Source organism: Aulostomus chinensis, chromosome 15 (genome assembly GCF_037954235.1).
Source record: "Aulostomus chinensis isolate RoL2024-O1b breed Wild chromosome 15, RoL_Achi_v1.0, whole genome shotgun sequence".
NCBI classification, from domain to species: domain Eukaryota; kingdom Metazoa; phylum Chordata; class Actinopteri; order Syngnathiformes; family Aulostomidae; genus Aulostomus; species Aulostomus chinensis.
In genome coordinates, this window is record NC_141334.1 from 9,042,498 (window position 1) to 9,056,153 (window position 13,656).

General features: G+C 41.3%; 2 protein-coding genes across 3 annotated transcripts; both read right to left on the minus strand.

The window, feature by feature from the left end:
* Positions 1-96: 96 nt before the first annotated feature.
* znrd2 (zinc ribbon domain containing 2) lies at positions 97-3,928 on the minus strand. The gene is made up of 4 exons (XM_086178974.1): positions 3,831-3,928; positions 1,880-2,031; positions 1,708-1,792; positions 97-1,622 (listed from the first exon to the last, which is right to left on the minus strand). The coding sequence occupies exons 1-4, from the start codon at positions 3,844-3,846 to the stop codon at positions 1,186-1,188; spliced, it is 690 nt and encodes a 229-aa protein (XP_086035100.1). The 5' UTR covers positions 3,847-3,928; the 3' UTR covers positions 97-1,185.
* An 835-nt stretch (positions 3,929-4,763) lies between these two features.
* On the minus strand, positions 4,764-10,984 carry arr3a (arrestin 3a, retinal (X-arrestin)). 2 transcript variants are annotated; one of them, XM_086226385.1, is made up of 17 exons: positions 10,889-10,984; positions 9,252-9,283; positions 8,520-8,550; positions 8,366-8,426; positions 8,240-8,284; positions 7,953-8,143; positions 7,213-7,272; positions 7,029-7,105; positions 6,802-6,937; positions 6,623-6,707; positions 6,453-6,525; positions 6,205-6,342; positions 5,997-6,080; positions 5,689-5,712; positions 5,551-5,600; positions 5,423-5,442; positions 4,764-5,232 (listed from the first exon to the last, which is right to left on the minus strand). In XM_086226385.1, exons 2-16 carry the CDS (start codon positions 9,257-9,259, stop codon positions 5,438-5,440), a joined length of 1,068 nt encoding a protein of 355 aa, XP_086082511.1. In that variant the 5' UTR covers positions 9,260-9,283; positions 10,889-10,984; the 3' UTR covers positions 4,764-5,232; positions 5,423-5,437. The 2 variants fall into 2 exon arrangements, with proteins under 2 accessions (XP_086082511.1, XP_086082510.1); XM_086226384.1 differs by lacking the exons at positions 4,764-5,232; positions 5,423-5,442 and having other exon boundaries at positions 5,537-5,600.
* Positions 10,985-13,656: the final 2,672 nt, after the last annotated feature.

A 13,656-nucleotide genomic window follows, 5' to 3' on the forward strand; every position in this document is an offset into this window, starting at 1 on the left:
TTTAAAAAGAAATGCGTTGTACATGTTTATTGATACCAACAATCCTTGTTTAAATGCCACATTTTCACTAAATAACTTTGTGACAACGGGCTTTGCGTTTGGCGCCCCCCTGTGGGCAGAAAACACGAACCAGCTAAACTCCTTCACAATTTTTAGTCAGCTTTTCTAAAATGCAGCGACTATGCTTTTGTTTTTCGTGAGGATGATGAGCTTCTGAGTTTGGACAAAGTTATGCAGTTCTCTAGATCTACTCAAGTGGTTCTGCTCTCCGGCTAGTCTCAGAATCACATGGTTATCATGCATCAAATACTTTCACAACTCATGCACTTCAGGCAGAGCTCTCTGGCAAGGTCCACAAAAAGAAAACACATTTCCTCTATCAATCCTTAAAATAAATGAATGAAATGCATTGTTCTTAGAGTCTTTTTTGTATATTTTTGCAGAGGAATAATTAAAAAAAAAAAACCCACAGAAAATAGACCCTCCTGAGTAGAGATAAAAATCTTAAAGACTCTCAGCAGCACCAGATTCAGAGCTTAACAGCAAACTGAACAGGTTGTAGAAAAATGCACAAGCGTCTTGTCTTGTGAAAAGAGGAGTCAGATCAGATCGATGGAACGATTCAGGTGACTGGTGGTCTCGCACACACAAACAGAGCCGTGCGCTTGGTCCGTCTGTTCGCTTTAGTTTGAGGAGACCACAGAACCCACAGAAAACAGATGTTTTCTCAGAGGTGCACATGCTGGCTAATTTTATTATAATTTTATTTAACATAGCCAAAAAATTATGCAAATACATTGTCATACTTTTAAGAGTCGTTTCAGAAATTTTTAATTGCCAGATCATAAAATCAAACTGCCATTTTTCAATGAACAGTGACTGATGTTCCGTTATAGCATGACAATTATATTAGGACATAATTTATTAACAAAAACCAATGTTCAAACTTTTGAAACATTATGGAATCAAGTAAAACGATGTTAAGCCAGTCATGTAACGCAAGAGCCACTTCTGAATTTTCAATCCTATTGCAAGTGCATTTTCTGACACATTTTGCATTTCAATTCTAGGCGAGAATTCAGTCAAAGCAAAGCGCTGCAACGCAGCAAACCAGTCAGTATTCCAACATGGGAGCAAGTGGAAACAGCATTCCCAGTATTCCATAGTTCAGCCCATCCACAAAGGTTACTGGCTGAGCTCCTTGAGGCTGCGCAGGGAGTTGGCACAGCTGGAGATGAGGCTGCACAGCTGGATACTTGACTCCAAGCAGGCAGAGCTCTGTAGCTGGGTGGTGGCCCAGCGAAGTTTGGTTAGAACAGCCTCCTCGGCTTCTAGCAACACAGGTCGGAGGGCAGTGCTCTGTGGACTAACAGGGGGGCGAGTGGGTGCCAGGGCTGTGGCGGAGGCAGGAGTTGATGTTGATGGGACAGCAGATGGAGGCAGGAGGGCTCTTCCCCCTGCAGCCGCCCCCTCACAGTGCTCTGGTCTGGGCTGAGGAACTGACCCACCTGCCTGACTGTTGTTGGGGCCTCCCTGGAGTTCCAGGGACTGGGTTGATGCAGGGGACTGGGCTGCAAGCTGCCTTTCTCTCACCTGGGACAGTGCTGCCTGCTCATTCAGGGCTGAGAGGATCAAAGATGGAGAAAGTGGGTGAGCAGAAGACAGGGCAGAAGACAGCGGGACAATTTAAGTTTCAATTGAGCCTACCAGGATTGTCCTTGTCGACATCAGAGTCCAGTTCCTGACATGAAACACAATAGTTCTTCTGCTGCCTGTCCTGGAGGAGAATCGTCTGAAAACACAAACCCATCACACATTACACCCCTCAGCTACAAGGCGCTGCTACTCAGACAACCACTATGACTTCTGCATCACGCACCCCACACACATCGCAGCACTCTCCCAGCATCTTGTATCCTTTGATCAGGTAGTCTCCCATCAATTTACTGATTTTGTCTTGTCGCTCCCTGCGTGCCTGGATCACTTTCATCTCTGCTTCTGTCGGGGGCTCCCACTCAAAGTCTTCGTCCTCTGGGATGAGCAAAAAACAGCAATACAACTCAGCTGCATCACATGAACACACTAATGTGTGTAAGCGTTGGTGTTTCCTGCTGCATTATTTCGGTAATATCTGTCGTATGTTGTCTATGTCTGCCAGCAATTTTCAATGGATTTCATTGGATTTGTACAATATTCTCCCAAAGTCTTGTAGACTTTGTGCAGATGTTTAAATTGAATGTACAGCTGTCCTGGGGATTGAACTAGAGAGCGAGATTCAGAGGTAAGCGAAGTGACATTAGTTCAATGTGGATTTTTTTCACAAGTGGTTCATGGTTCAGCTGGGAATCGTCACAGTAACTTACACTGCAGACCTGCCTTGGTGCAAGATCAGATGTAAACAGTGTATAAAGGCATGGCCTTGTTAAATTCATTTTTCTGGATAGAGGTGTTGATTCTGCTTATTTTAATAGTCATTCCAGAGACTCCAATCAGTGGTGCTGGTGAGCTGTATTGGGTCAGGGGAGATGTTCATGTGATACTACGGGATCAGACAAATATGAGCTAGTTGGAGACATACAGTTCTACAGCAGCACAAAATACAGATCCACCATTAAAATGCATCAACATCTCTTTAAGATTATTTATTAGAACATAACTCTCCCAAAGGGAGCTTTATTACGGGGATGTAGTTATAACACATTAGTTTTATCAAGGTGTTCATGATCGACAAGTACCAGTTACCTCTGTAAGGGACTGGGGTAAATACATCTATAACAGCTCACAGGGTGTATTATGTTAAACTGCAACTCTTTCTTTTAGTGTTGACCCATTGAAACATACACTGAACATTAATGTTCCGTATGGAGCTGCAAGATCCACCCTCAGTGATGGAGGGCTAAAGCACCTTAGCAGGAGTGCAGTTCTGTGTGGGAGGGCCCCTTCCTGCTACTTTTTTCTTCCTTTTGGATACAGACTATGTTTTAAGTTTTTTTTTTTAGGGATGCTGTCCCAATAAAGTAAATAGAGCTTGCAGGTTCCTTGTTATTCTGAGAATGACGGTGCACATCTGCCAGACTGAATCTTTTTTTTTTTTTTATATTTGTTCTTCACCTTTTCTAAAGTGCATAAAAATGAATGACTTCAGCTGAAAGAATAATGCTAATATTAATTTATGATCCATAATTCACACCCTCACTAACTGAGATGCACACTCTTCGAGTCATGCTGACAACCCTGTCAACAGTCACATATGCACAGTGGGCTGTTTGTTTCCAGCTTGCTGGCTTTGGCTGAAGAAGCTGTGTTACTTTTAGTTCGTATGATGGATTTGTGTTCCACATATTTCTTAAGAAGTATAGTTAGTTCCTAATAAGGGGAACAAACAGCTGTAAAACTCTCTATTTTAGCGGTAGTTGATCTAGTGTCAACGCCACCTCTTTTATTTGGACACGGCCGGGCAACTACGCTGGGAAGCACAACGTTAATTTAACAAGTTTATCAGCGCCGTCGTGAAAGCACCTGAACTAACTGCTGTTTTCGAAGTAAGTTAAGTTCGGTGACCAGACGGTATCCTGGATATGTTGAACTTGCTTCATCGTGCAGGCCCCTGCTCCGCTAAGAAATGTTGACAAGCTAGCTAGCATTTCAGTCGGGCTAACGTTATAAGGATGTAGTACAGTTAAGACGGAGATTTATCGGTGGTGAAATAAAAGTAAAATGAGCGAAATTTTATATTCTAACAACACCGCCACAATGGGTTTTCTTTTTATCTGGAAAGGGTCCTTCTTCAATATATCGAAGTTAGCTTGCTAGCATATAAGTTCACTAACCTCCATTCATAGCCATGTTGCTTCGGTTTGTGCGTGATGACGTCAGAGCCAGCGAGCGTCTTCTTCTTCGTTTGTCACAGCGGAATTTGTAAGGTGTGGCTGCCCTCTGCTGGCGCGAATGCAGCGTCATTCATTATGGTGGCTCGTACACAAAGTAATCCTACATTTACATGAGTACTGTGCTTCAGTACTATTTCAAGTACATGCACTTTACCCTAGTATTTGTTTCCATGCAATCATAGGACTCTCGATCCTCTTCCTTTATAAAGCAAGAGATTTTTCTTGCTTTCTACACTACATGTTGTGGGATTTAGAAAGTAAGTAAAGTAACTGTTCTTTTGATTTCTTAGTAGTTTTAAAAACACATAGTCCTTAATTATAAGTTACATAAAAATGAAATTGATCAACCATTTGTTGCAGAGTAATATAGGATATCGAAGTATCTATATTTTTACTTTTGTCACACAACCATTTTATGACCACCCCAGAGACTGAGTCTTTGTTATTAATGTTTCAATACTGTGGAGACAAACGGTTTAGATACATTTTTAATAGAATAAAAGTAGTCCACATAGCCCAGTAAGATCAACATCAAAGGTTTCTGTAATTATAGATTTTTGTGACCAATTTATAATAAAGGGGAAATACAGCAAATCATCTGTATGAATTAGAATGTGAATTTATCACTCTACCCTCTAATTTATAGCTTCCTAGGTTTCTTATTTTGTGTATCTATAGCAACAGTGGCGCAACATATAATTACAAATCCCTCCATAATTACAAAGTGTTGCATTTTGTGGGTTGAGATCTGTGTGGTTACCCAAAAAGTGTATGAGTCCAGTTTTAACATGTCAAGCCGTTCCTTATAAAAACAACACCGATAAAACACCCAAATATTCTCATCCTCAGCACACACAGGGACAAAAACAATAATTGTGTTTTTACATATTTTTATTGTTGTTTTTTTATTATTATGGGAGGAGGCCAGGGAAAACATAATCTGGTATACAAGAAGGGAAAACAGTGCGATTCATCATCATCGTTGAGTGCCTCATCTGAGTGAGTGTATCACTGTAGTCCAAAGCTCTGCCACCTCTTATTTCTCCATTGCTATTGTGAACTAAAAGTGTTTCTTACTGTGTTGACATCTATCTAGGAGCATTTCTAAGTCTCTCCATGACGGATGTTATTTTAATCCCCCCTCTACGACTAACTGACACGAACACATCAACAAAACAAACAGGAACAACAAAATCCACGATGTTACGTGTTCATGGCGTTAGTACGATGTGGTTCCATTACGCCGGTAGCATCGTTCTCCTGCTTTGTGCTCTGTCATGTTCCCTCATTGTCTTCCTGTCTTTCTGTGAGCGTCCTCTCAACCTCCAGGGTGATGTCCTCTCTGAAACCCACACACACATGCACTAAATGTTGAGATCGGCCTCATCACCACGTCTCACATGAGAGTAAATTTGTTTTAGATGATGAAACACAACCTTATATTTTTAAAATGTACTTTTACTCACAGAAACTCACACGATCACAGAACAGTCCTTTTTATATTTTGTGGAGTTGAAGCAAAGAGTACTTACACTGATGTGCATTCTTTACTCTGCCCAGTTCAGAGGGACGTCAATGTGAAAGGAAGAAGTAAGAGATAATTCTGTGAGATATGGCACCAGCAACATAGACAGGTGAATTGTTTGTTACTGATGGTCACCTGTTGGTTTGGGGTGCATGAGATTCAGCGGCAGTTCAGCTGTGACATCACTGCAGAGAAAAACAATCCAACCAATCAGAGTCAAGCAGGAAATCCGTTGTCTGCGTGAGCTGTGATTTTGGTATAAACCCTACTCACCTGGAGGTGAGGCCGCCCAGCAGGCTACACAACCACCAAAGAGACAATACAAGTTAGTTTCTGCTTGTGACAGTGACACGATTCAGATTTACAGTTTATTTCATTTTTTGGTCTTTTTTTTTTCCAAGAAATGCGCAATAATAACTGCACCTTATTTGCCAGATAGCTGACATTTATATTCGTCCAGTTTGTCTCAAGTCTCAAATCTTATAAACTTGATTCTATACAGATAATACCAACATCTATGAATATTGGCTATTAACAAAATCATATGAAAAGTAACTGTTGCCATGCACCCAAAGACTCACCCTCCTCCGGCCACCATCAGGTTCACTTTAATCTTGTAGGAAACCAGGATTCCCAACACATCTTTCTCTTGACCCCCCTTCAGCCTGCAATGACAACAAATTACCAGGATTTGATGGATTAGAGGGTTCAATTTGGTTAAGTGTCTCTTTTAAAACAACCAGGTGACATGCAAGAAAAGCCAATTGAATACTGTGTTCGCCTGCTTACATGGTGGTGGAGGCCAAGTTGGTGTCCTCGTCTTTCAGTCGTCCATCCAGTGCCAGACCCCTTTTCTCCTTGTTCTCAGCCAGCATGGGGGTGATGGCGAGGGTGTTTTCATAGGTGCCACTGGGCTCCACTGTCTCTCTGGAGAGGATTAAAAAAACAACAACAATAACCACAACAGAAGATCAGTGAGTTTGAATTTCTCTGTAATATGCAATGTTTTTGCTTTTATTCAGCAAACCTCCACACACCCAAATTCTTGGCAGTAAACAGTCTTGGTGTATTTGTCTGCTGAGTAGAGGACAATGTCTGTGGTCTGTTCCACTGAGAGAGACAGAAGAATAAAGAGAAAACGATGTTATTCACAATAATCACAATATTAAATCTGCTGTGGAAACATTTGCAAAATCAGAGTACTCACCGGAGATTTTGAATTTTTTGACCGTTTTGTTGCTCTCGTTGTTCACTTTGATTTTGATGTTGATTGATTCGCCATGGAAGAAGAGCTGTGGTGAAACAAGAAAACCCACTTAAATCACATTCTATGTTGTGTTACGACACGAAAAGTTCGACACTTTTGATCAAATGTAGCCACTTTACATCTTTCTCCATGGAAACTTCTAGATGAACAGGCTTGTCGGACATCATGAAGCTTTTGCAGATGTCAGCCTTGGGCCCCTCGCCCACCTGAGAGGGGGCATATTGGATTTTGCGAATGATAAGGCGAGCAGTGTCCCTACAGGCCGAAATGAGACAAGGGAAGGAGAAAGGATGTTGATCCGCCAAGTAGAACAGAGAAGAAAAAACAGAGAGAATCATGTACTCACTTCTTATCAACATTCTCATCTGGGTTACATCTCTCATTGGCAAGGTAAGTCTTGACCTCAAAGTCTACTCCGCAGGCCTGCCAAGTAAAAATACAGCTATGACCAGTGGTAAGGCGTAGCAACCAGAATGCAGCTCATGATGTTGCGCAGGTGAATCGCGACGTAAGATGAGCAGCAGTTCTACCTTCCCCTTGTCATCAGGTCCAGGCTGAAGAGAGACGGAGCACGGCAGGTTGTTGGGAATCTAGAGACAGAGAGAAGACTTTTCTTTTAATTAATTACAATATTTAATTTTATGTAAAGTACATCTAAACAGCAGGACTCAAAGTAAATTCAGATAAGTAGTAAACACAGACTTATCAGCCTCTTGAACATGAAAATCATCCTTAATGTATTTTGATGTTATGCCTTTTTTGTATTTCATCTGTCCTGGCTAGTTAATGACTGCAGTTGCGTTGCATGCCAGGCATTTGACCATGGCAACTGCAAATATTTAAGCAGTGACTTGCATTTAAGAATAGCTGACAACACTGTAATGTTCCAGATGGACGTAGCAAGATTTGGGATTGTCAGCCTAGCATGAAGCACTAAACCCTGGCAACCATTATGCCACCCGATGTCCAGCACATAGAAATGTAACAGTTTCTGGCTGGCTGGAAAAACCACATGATCAGTCTAGCGTGAGCGGCGAGTTTGGTCTGTTTAACATGTGGAATATGAATATGCATGCACCACTGCAGAGATAGCCTGTTAGCCACCCCTTAGCCTGTTAGCTTGTTTGTTTTGCAACCTGTTCATGGCCGAAATAAACGGAAGTCTTCACGAACACATTGTAAATCACTGAGGTTTCCATAAGAATGTGTGGCCATCTATTGACTTGCACATGTTCACTGTTAAAATGCAATATTTAACATGATGTCATACTTCAAAGCTGAAAGGGTATGAGTTGTCTCCGGCCTTCTTCAGCAGGGTATTGTGCATTTCGGTCAGCGTGGGCTTGTGGTCTTCAGGGTAGATCTGGACATGTTTGATCCAGATGTCCTTCCTGAAGCACAGGCCCATCACGTCCAGGTCATCACTACCGTAACGGAAGGCACATGCCAGCTGCACGAATACTGTCAACCAGTAATAGCAGAGTTTGTTTTTCCATTTTCCTGCATCTCAGAGTTCCTCCATATGGAAAATATAGATTTTATATGAATGAATGTTACCTTTTCTGTCTCCAAAATTCGAAGTATCCAGCTTTACAACACCATCTACAAATCGTAATTGATAGACATTGTTATATTGATCATAGTCACTCAGCCCCAGACATGCAGACCGCTGAGGGAACGTACCGACTTGGTCCACTGTGTTCACGTGGTCCACGTAGTCTCTCTTTCCAAGGTAGAGGGTCAACTGTCAGACAGAGGGAAGGAAAACTTGCTTTAATCATTTGTTACCAATGAAAAACACTCATGTGTAATATATTTAACATAAACATAAACTTACCCCTCCGTTTTTGCTGGTCTTTTTGAAAACCCTGTTGAATGGAGAGATTTATGTTGGCGTTACATAGACCCTGATTACGTAACAACAAACAGACTTGGCCTAGTGTTTGCAACAGGGGTTTCCTTTCCTTTTTTTCCTTTGCCTTCTAGGTAGCTTTTAGCTAAGTAGCTTGTGTTTGTGAGTATGTCTCTGAATAGAGTTGTTTGGGTTCACCAGATAAGACAATGGCTAGTTTTAGACACTGAGAGTAAAGTCGGTGCCTTGACAAGCAGCAGAAGGGTCAGTAATCCCTTGTTCTCTTCTATCCAGTTAGGAACAGCTAAGTGTGGAGCAGCTTTACCTCATTGTGCCTGGACTGACATGCTGGTCCAGGTGAGGTAGCTACAAACGGTGTGACAGGCTTTCTGAATAGCTGATTAGCAGTGTTATCTTGAACAGCTCATTACCTGCGTTCACTGTCTGAGACAAAACATTAGCCAACTTAGTCTTTACAAACTTAAAATAAGGACTTTACTCTTGGAGGAGGTGGCGACCTGGGTCAAGGTCTGTCACTCCAGGACACAAAATGTAGCGCAGCATTTAAGGGGTTCGCAAACTTTCAGCTCGTCTTAGCAAAAGAAGGTTTTTGGAGGAAGTTTGCAGTGTGAGGAGAGTTTCTTTGGCTTTTCTGTTTGATGTAAGAAAAGAATTAAAAAGGCTGAAGTATTCTCAAAAAAGGAAAATAATACTTACGATGACATGATTGGACGATGCGTAGAAGTGTGCTGAGGGGGGAGAAGACATAGAGCAGGTTATCAGGAGGTCAGGGCATCCTTCTGGTCTGAGGGGATGGGGGGTAAAACCTGTGGTCTAAGATAACTCCATCAGTGTTAGGATGCCGTTGTGAGTTATTCTGCTGTTCACTGGCAGCCTTCCACTGAACGCCTGGACAGATTTACATGCCACATAAGATTATGTCACAATGTGGTGCCCTGCGGTGGCAAAGCTGATGCTTGAGTGGCCTATTCAAGGACAGCTAAATGGATAAAAGTCATTCAGAAGCTTGCTATAGTATTCCTGGTATTAATCGGACGCTAAGTCCCTCTATAGCTCTTTAATGAGGATCAGAGGGTCAAGAGAGGTGCAAGGTCTAGTTTGTTTTCAGTTGAAGATTTTTAAATAAACTGGCAGTGATTGTTTCCTAGTTAGTTCAGTTACCTTTGAAGGCAGCATCGACTGTCGTGAGAAAATTCGGGTCTCGAAGGAACCCTACCCTCCAAGTTCCAGCCCAACGGATGGAAACACAGCAACGACTTCCCTGACTACATTTTAATTCTTAACCCAGAGCAATCTTAGCAAAGAAGCCTGCCATCTTCTTTTATTCTTGGGCAGGTGTAGCACCCTTTCTGGGGTCAACTCTGGTTCCACCGGTGCCTGACTGAAGTTCTAACCTCCTTGTATGTAAAGAAAGCCGCACAAGCACCAGGAGAACATGCGCATTCCCCAAAGAGAGGACTTGGGGTCACTGAGCCTCGAACCCACAACCCTTTAGCCGTGAGGCAACAGTGGAGGCCCACTGAACCCCCGTGACTGACTGATATCCAGTTAGCTCACAGCTAATCGAAACTAGATCTCCACTCGTATTTTTCCTCAATTTTGCAACCACATCTAAAACATGAACAACTATTATCATTCAATATTTCGTAAAAAAAAACCCATGATAAAATATAAAATTAATTGTATTGTTTTGCCAAACATATCGATGCAGGTTTTTGGGTTAAACAACACCAAAAAACAAAAACAAAAATCCACCAACAGTCTTTACAGGAGTATGTCTAATTTCTAGTAAAATCTATAACTAAAAAAGAAAATCAGTAAGATTGTGAGCCTTGTCTCTCATCCAATATATCCTTCATAAAGAAAGTCTGCTCACTGCATCAGCAGATAATTTGAATGAATGCAAACGAGGTTTATTTGCAAAGTAAAGCAATCTGTAAGTGATGCTCTGTGGAAGTGTGTTGTTAGCGTGTTTATCTGCAAACCTCAAACCAGTCTTTTAGTTTGCATTGATCTTGCAACAAAGATAACAAGTAAAAGTGGGAATGTTGGGTTAAAGTGAGAACGTAAGGATGTATTTGTCCCTTGTGGAAGTTGACTTAGTGACACACACTTGTGGACAACCTGCTGGCAACTTTCAAGGCCTGTAAAAGAATGCACAGAATAATCAAAGCGCCGCCACTGTCATCCCACTCAAGTGCAAAGAGCAAAATCACTTCCACATGCATCCCACGCTGAGTGAAACTGAAGCAAGACTAATTTCATTATCAGTATTGTGTCTCTATAATCTTCCCTGCGTGGATCGTCTCTTCATGGCAATATGGACGTCTTACCTGCTGTCAGTCGCCGGGGATCGTGGTCGAGTGGTTCGGCCTGAGCGTCGAGTGCAGCCTGCAAGCGTCCCTCTCCCTTTTTTATACCTGCAGTCTGTCTCTCTGCATCATTTGGGCTTAACTGCTTCAGTATTGCTGTCATTGCCTGCTTCTTAATCCATTTAAGCAATCAGTGGATGGCTTTTTTGGACTACAAAGGGTTTAAAAATACCAACCAGCTAAATCGCAGGGACAGACTTACAACTACATCGTTGCCACATGGCCGTAGTAGTCTTGATAATCTCTTCTGCCCCTCAGCAAACAACAGTTTAGTTCAGAGAAATCAAAGTCATGAAGTTTTAGTCCCTTTCTAAGGCAAGAGTTATCTCTGTAAAGGAGCCATTTTGACTTTAGTTTTAGTTCACAAGTGTTACGCCACAAGGTTTGTGTCGGCTGAGATTTTGGAGCCGCTATTATTAGTGGGATCAGTCTTTGAGCCGCATCTGTTTTAAACTACAAGTCGTGCTGTGTTGCTTCAATTAAAAGGGGAAAAGCCTTCGAGGTAATCTCTCCACTTCTTACTTATTATCATAGATTTTTTTCTAGGGGTAAGATGGACACAATAGAGATAAAGGTCATATTTCCTCAACCAGTAGGTGAGGGAGACTGTTTGGTTTCTCTCCCTGAACGTCTTTTAACTGCCCATTTCTGTTTTTCAAGCAGCCAAAACATCAGATAAAAAATTGCTAATAATTTATTCTGAATTGTAAGAAATATCTCAGCAATAAAGTGTAATATTCCAAGGTGTTCGTAGAGCAAAGTAGGAATTCCTAGTATTCCAGTCTGTCTGACCTCAGCAGATTAAGGGCTCCCAGTCCTGTCACGGTGAGGATAATGGTGGGTATCAGCGACAATGTCAGAATAAGCTGTTTTATTGCGGTGTCTCCAAAACGTGCCAGAGATTAGACTTCTGACCTCTGCAACCCCACCCGGCCTCCCACAGGTGCATTTTTACAAATTACCCATCCATCCAACCTAACTTTAAATTCCGGGAAGGCCACCTGCCAGGCTGATGCTGGTACTGAGCTTTAATAATTATTCTTTATGCTAAATGTTACAGAGGAAAGTTCTTGGAGGATAGACGCCGCTCGTAAAAGGATATTTTAGACATTGTTGATAATATTCTAGATCTTAAAAGTAACTTTTGTATTTTTTTTTACGCTGACATTGTAATGGGAAGTTTTCCTGCCAATCGAAATCAAAGGGATCCAAGTCTTTTTGTATCGCTGGATGTGACCTGTGTTAAAATATTCCTGTGTTAAAAAAACAGTAACAACAACAACAAAAAAACTCTGTCAACCTTTATTTCTCACTTATATGTTAAATTTAAACAACATACAATGGTTATACTGTATGTACTCCACTTTTTCTACGTGATTACCGTCAATAATCAAATAAAATACACATTCATGGATTTTATGTGAATATGAATTCATTATGGAAGGAATTTTCCATTCCACGTTTAAATCAGTCATTGTTTTTCACCTGATTTCTTTGTTTGACTTGTTTCAGACTCTGCCTGTTTGACGAAATGAGTGATATTAATTATTAATATTAACTATTTGAGTTGTTTTTCTTTGGTCATTTTAAAACTTCCATACTAAGTGTCTTTAGTGGAACTTTTAATATTCAAGAATTATTTAAAGTGAAACATCTTGTTGTAATTATTGATTGTGGTTTCAAACGGAGGATTTTTTTTTTTAAAATATTGCCTTCATTTGCCAGGTAATTCAAGCGTAGGTAAGGCTGGGATGACGTGACTGACCTCGGCTGTAGCTGGAGCCCAGCCGAGGTCAGCAGAGTGAACTCGTGTCCAGCAGGACGCCCCACAAGGCAAGGGTTAGTGTGCTGTGCTGACCACGGCTTAGGTGACCGGTACAGAGGCTCTTCATGTGGAGCGCTACACCAAAGCTAAGAGTTTTTACTGCCTGGATTCTTTTGATTTTTAAACTCAAAGAGGTTGTTTAAAAACAGCAGACACGTTCCGGGCTCAGGCTGAAGGCGCTTGTGTAAAGGTTCTTACCGCACGCTATTGTGTTCAACTCCATCTGTGCACGTTGGGATAAGACATAAATAGTAGGCTCAGTTTTTATTGGAACAGGTCACGTTGCTCCATTACTAATCAGTGTTTTGTCTGTCCTGCGGTTTGATTCCAGGAACCAGACCAGCTTCTTTGGCTTTGACCCTTTGAACCTTCAGCTAAAAGGCAACGTGACAGTGTGATTCCATCTGAGTAGGTTCCCTCCTGGTCACAAGATTTAAAATGTGAAAAAACCTGAAAATTACCTGAAAAAAAACAAACAGATACACAATCAATCCCAAATAGCATGTGTGTGTGTGTGTGTGTGTGTGTGTGTGTGTGTGTGTGTAAAAATTTTGAATTCTTTGAAACAACGTATACATTTATATATACATACAAATTTATGTAACAAGCTACAAACATAATCACAGATGATAACATACATTTTACATACATTTTAATGTTAAAAAAAAGCAGACAGGTTGGGTTGTTTGGTTTTATGTTCATGTAATGCAGCGAAGTGCTGTACAAGAAGGGCAGGGCTTCTCCAAAAAAAAAAAAAAAACTTTACTTTTTTCAGTTTTTAATAAATGGAATTGTTTGGATTATTTATATGTTTTACCGAGGGAATCATCTTTTCGACGTCAGGGCTCAGTGACTGTTGATGACTCACAATCTTGTGAGGTTCCAGCGCCATCTAGTGGACACG

What these genes read in the sequence shown, in the direction of transcription:
- znrd2 (XM_086178974.1), bottom strand. An exon ending in AGTGCTGCGATGTGTGTGGG is followed by an intron (nt 1,793 to 1,879) that starts GTGCGTGATGCA and finishes TTGTGTTTTCAG; the next exon opens with ACGATTCTCCTCCAGGACAG. An exon ending in TGTCGACAAGGACAATCCTG is followed by an intron (nt 1,623 to 1,707) that starts GTAGGCTCAATT and finishes TGATCCTCTCAG; the next exon opens with CCCTGAATGAGCAGGCAGCA.
- arr3a (XM_086226384.1), bottom strand. An exon ending in GATGAGAATGTTGATAAGAA is followed by an intron (nt 6,938 to 7,028) that starts GTGAGTACATGA and finishes TTCGGCCTGTAG; the next exon opens with GGACACTGCTCGCCTTATCA. An exon ending in AAGTTTCCATGGAGAAAGAT is followed by an intron (nt 6,708 to 6,801) that starts GTAAAGTGGCTA and finishes GTTTCACCACAG; the next exon opens with CTCTTCTTCCATGGCGAATC.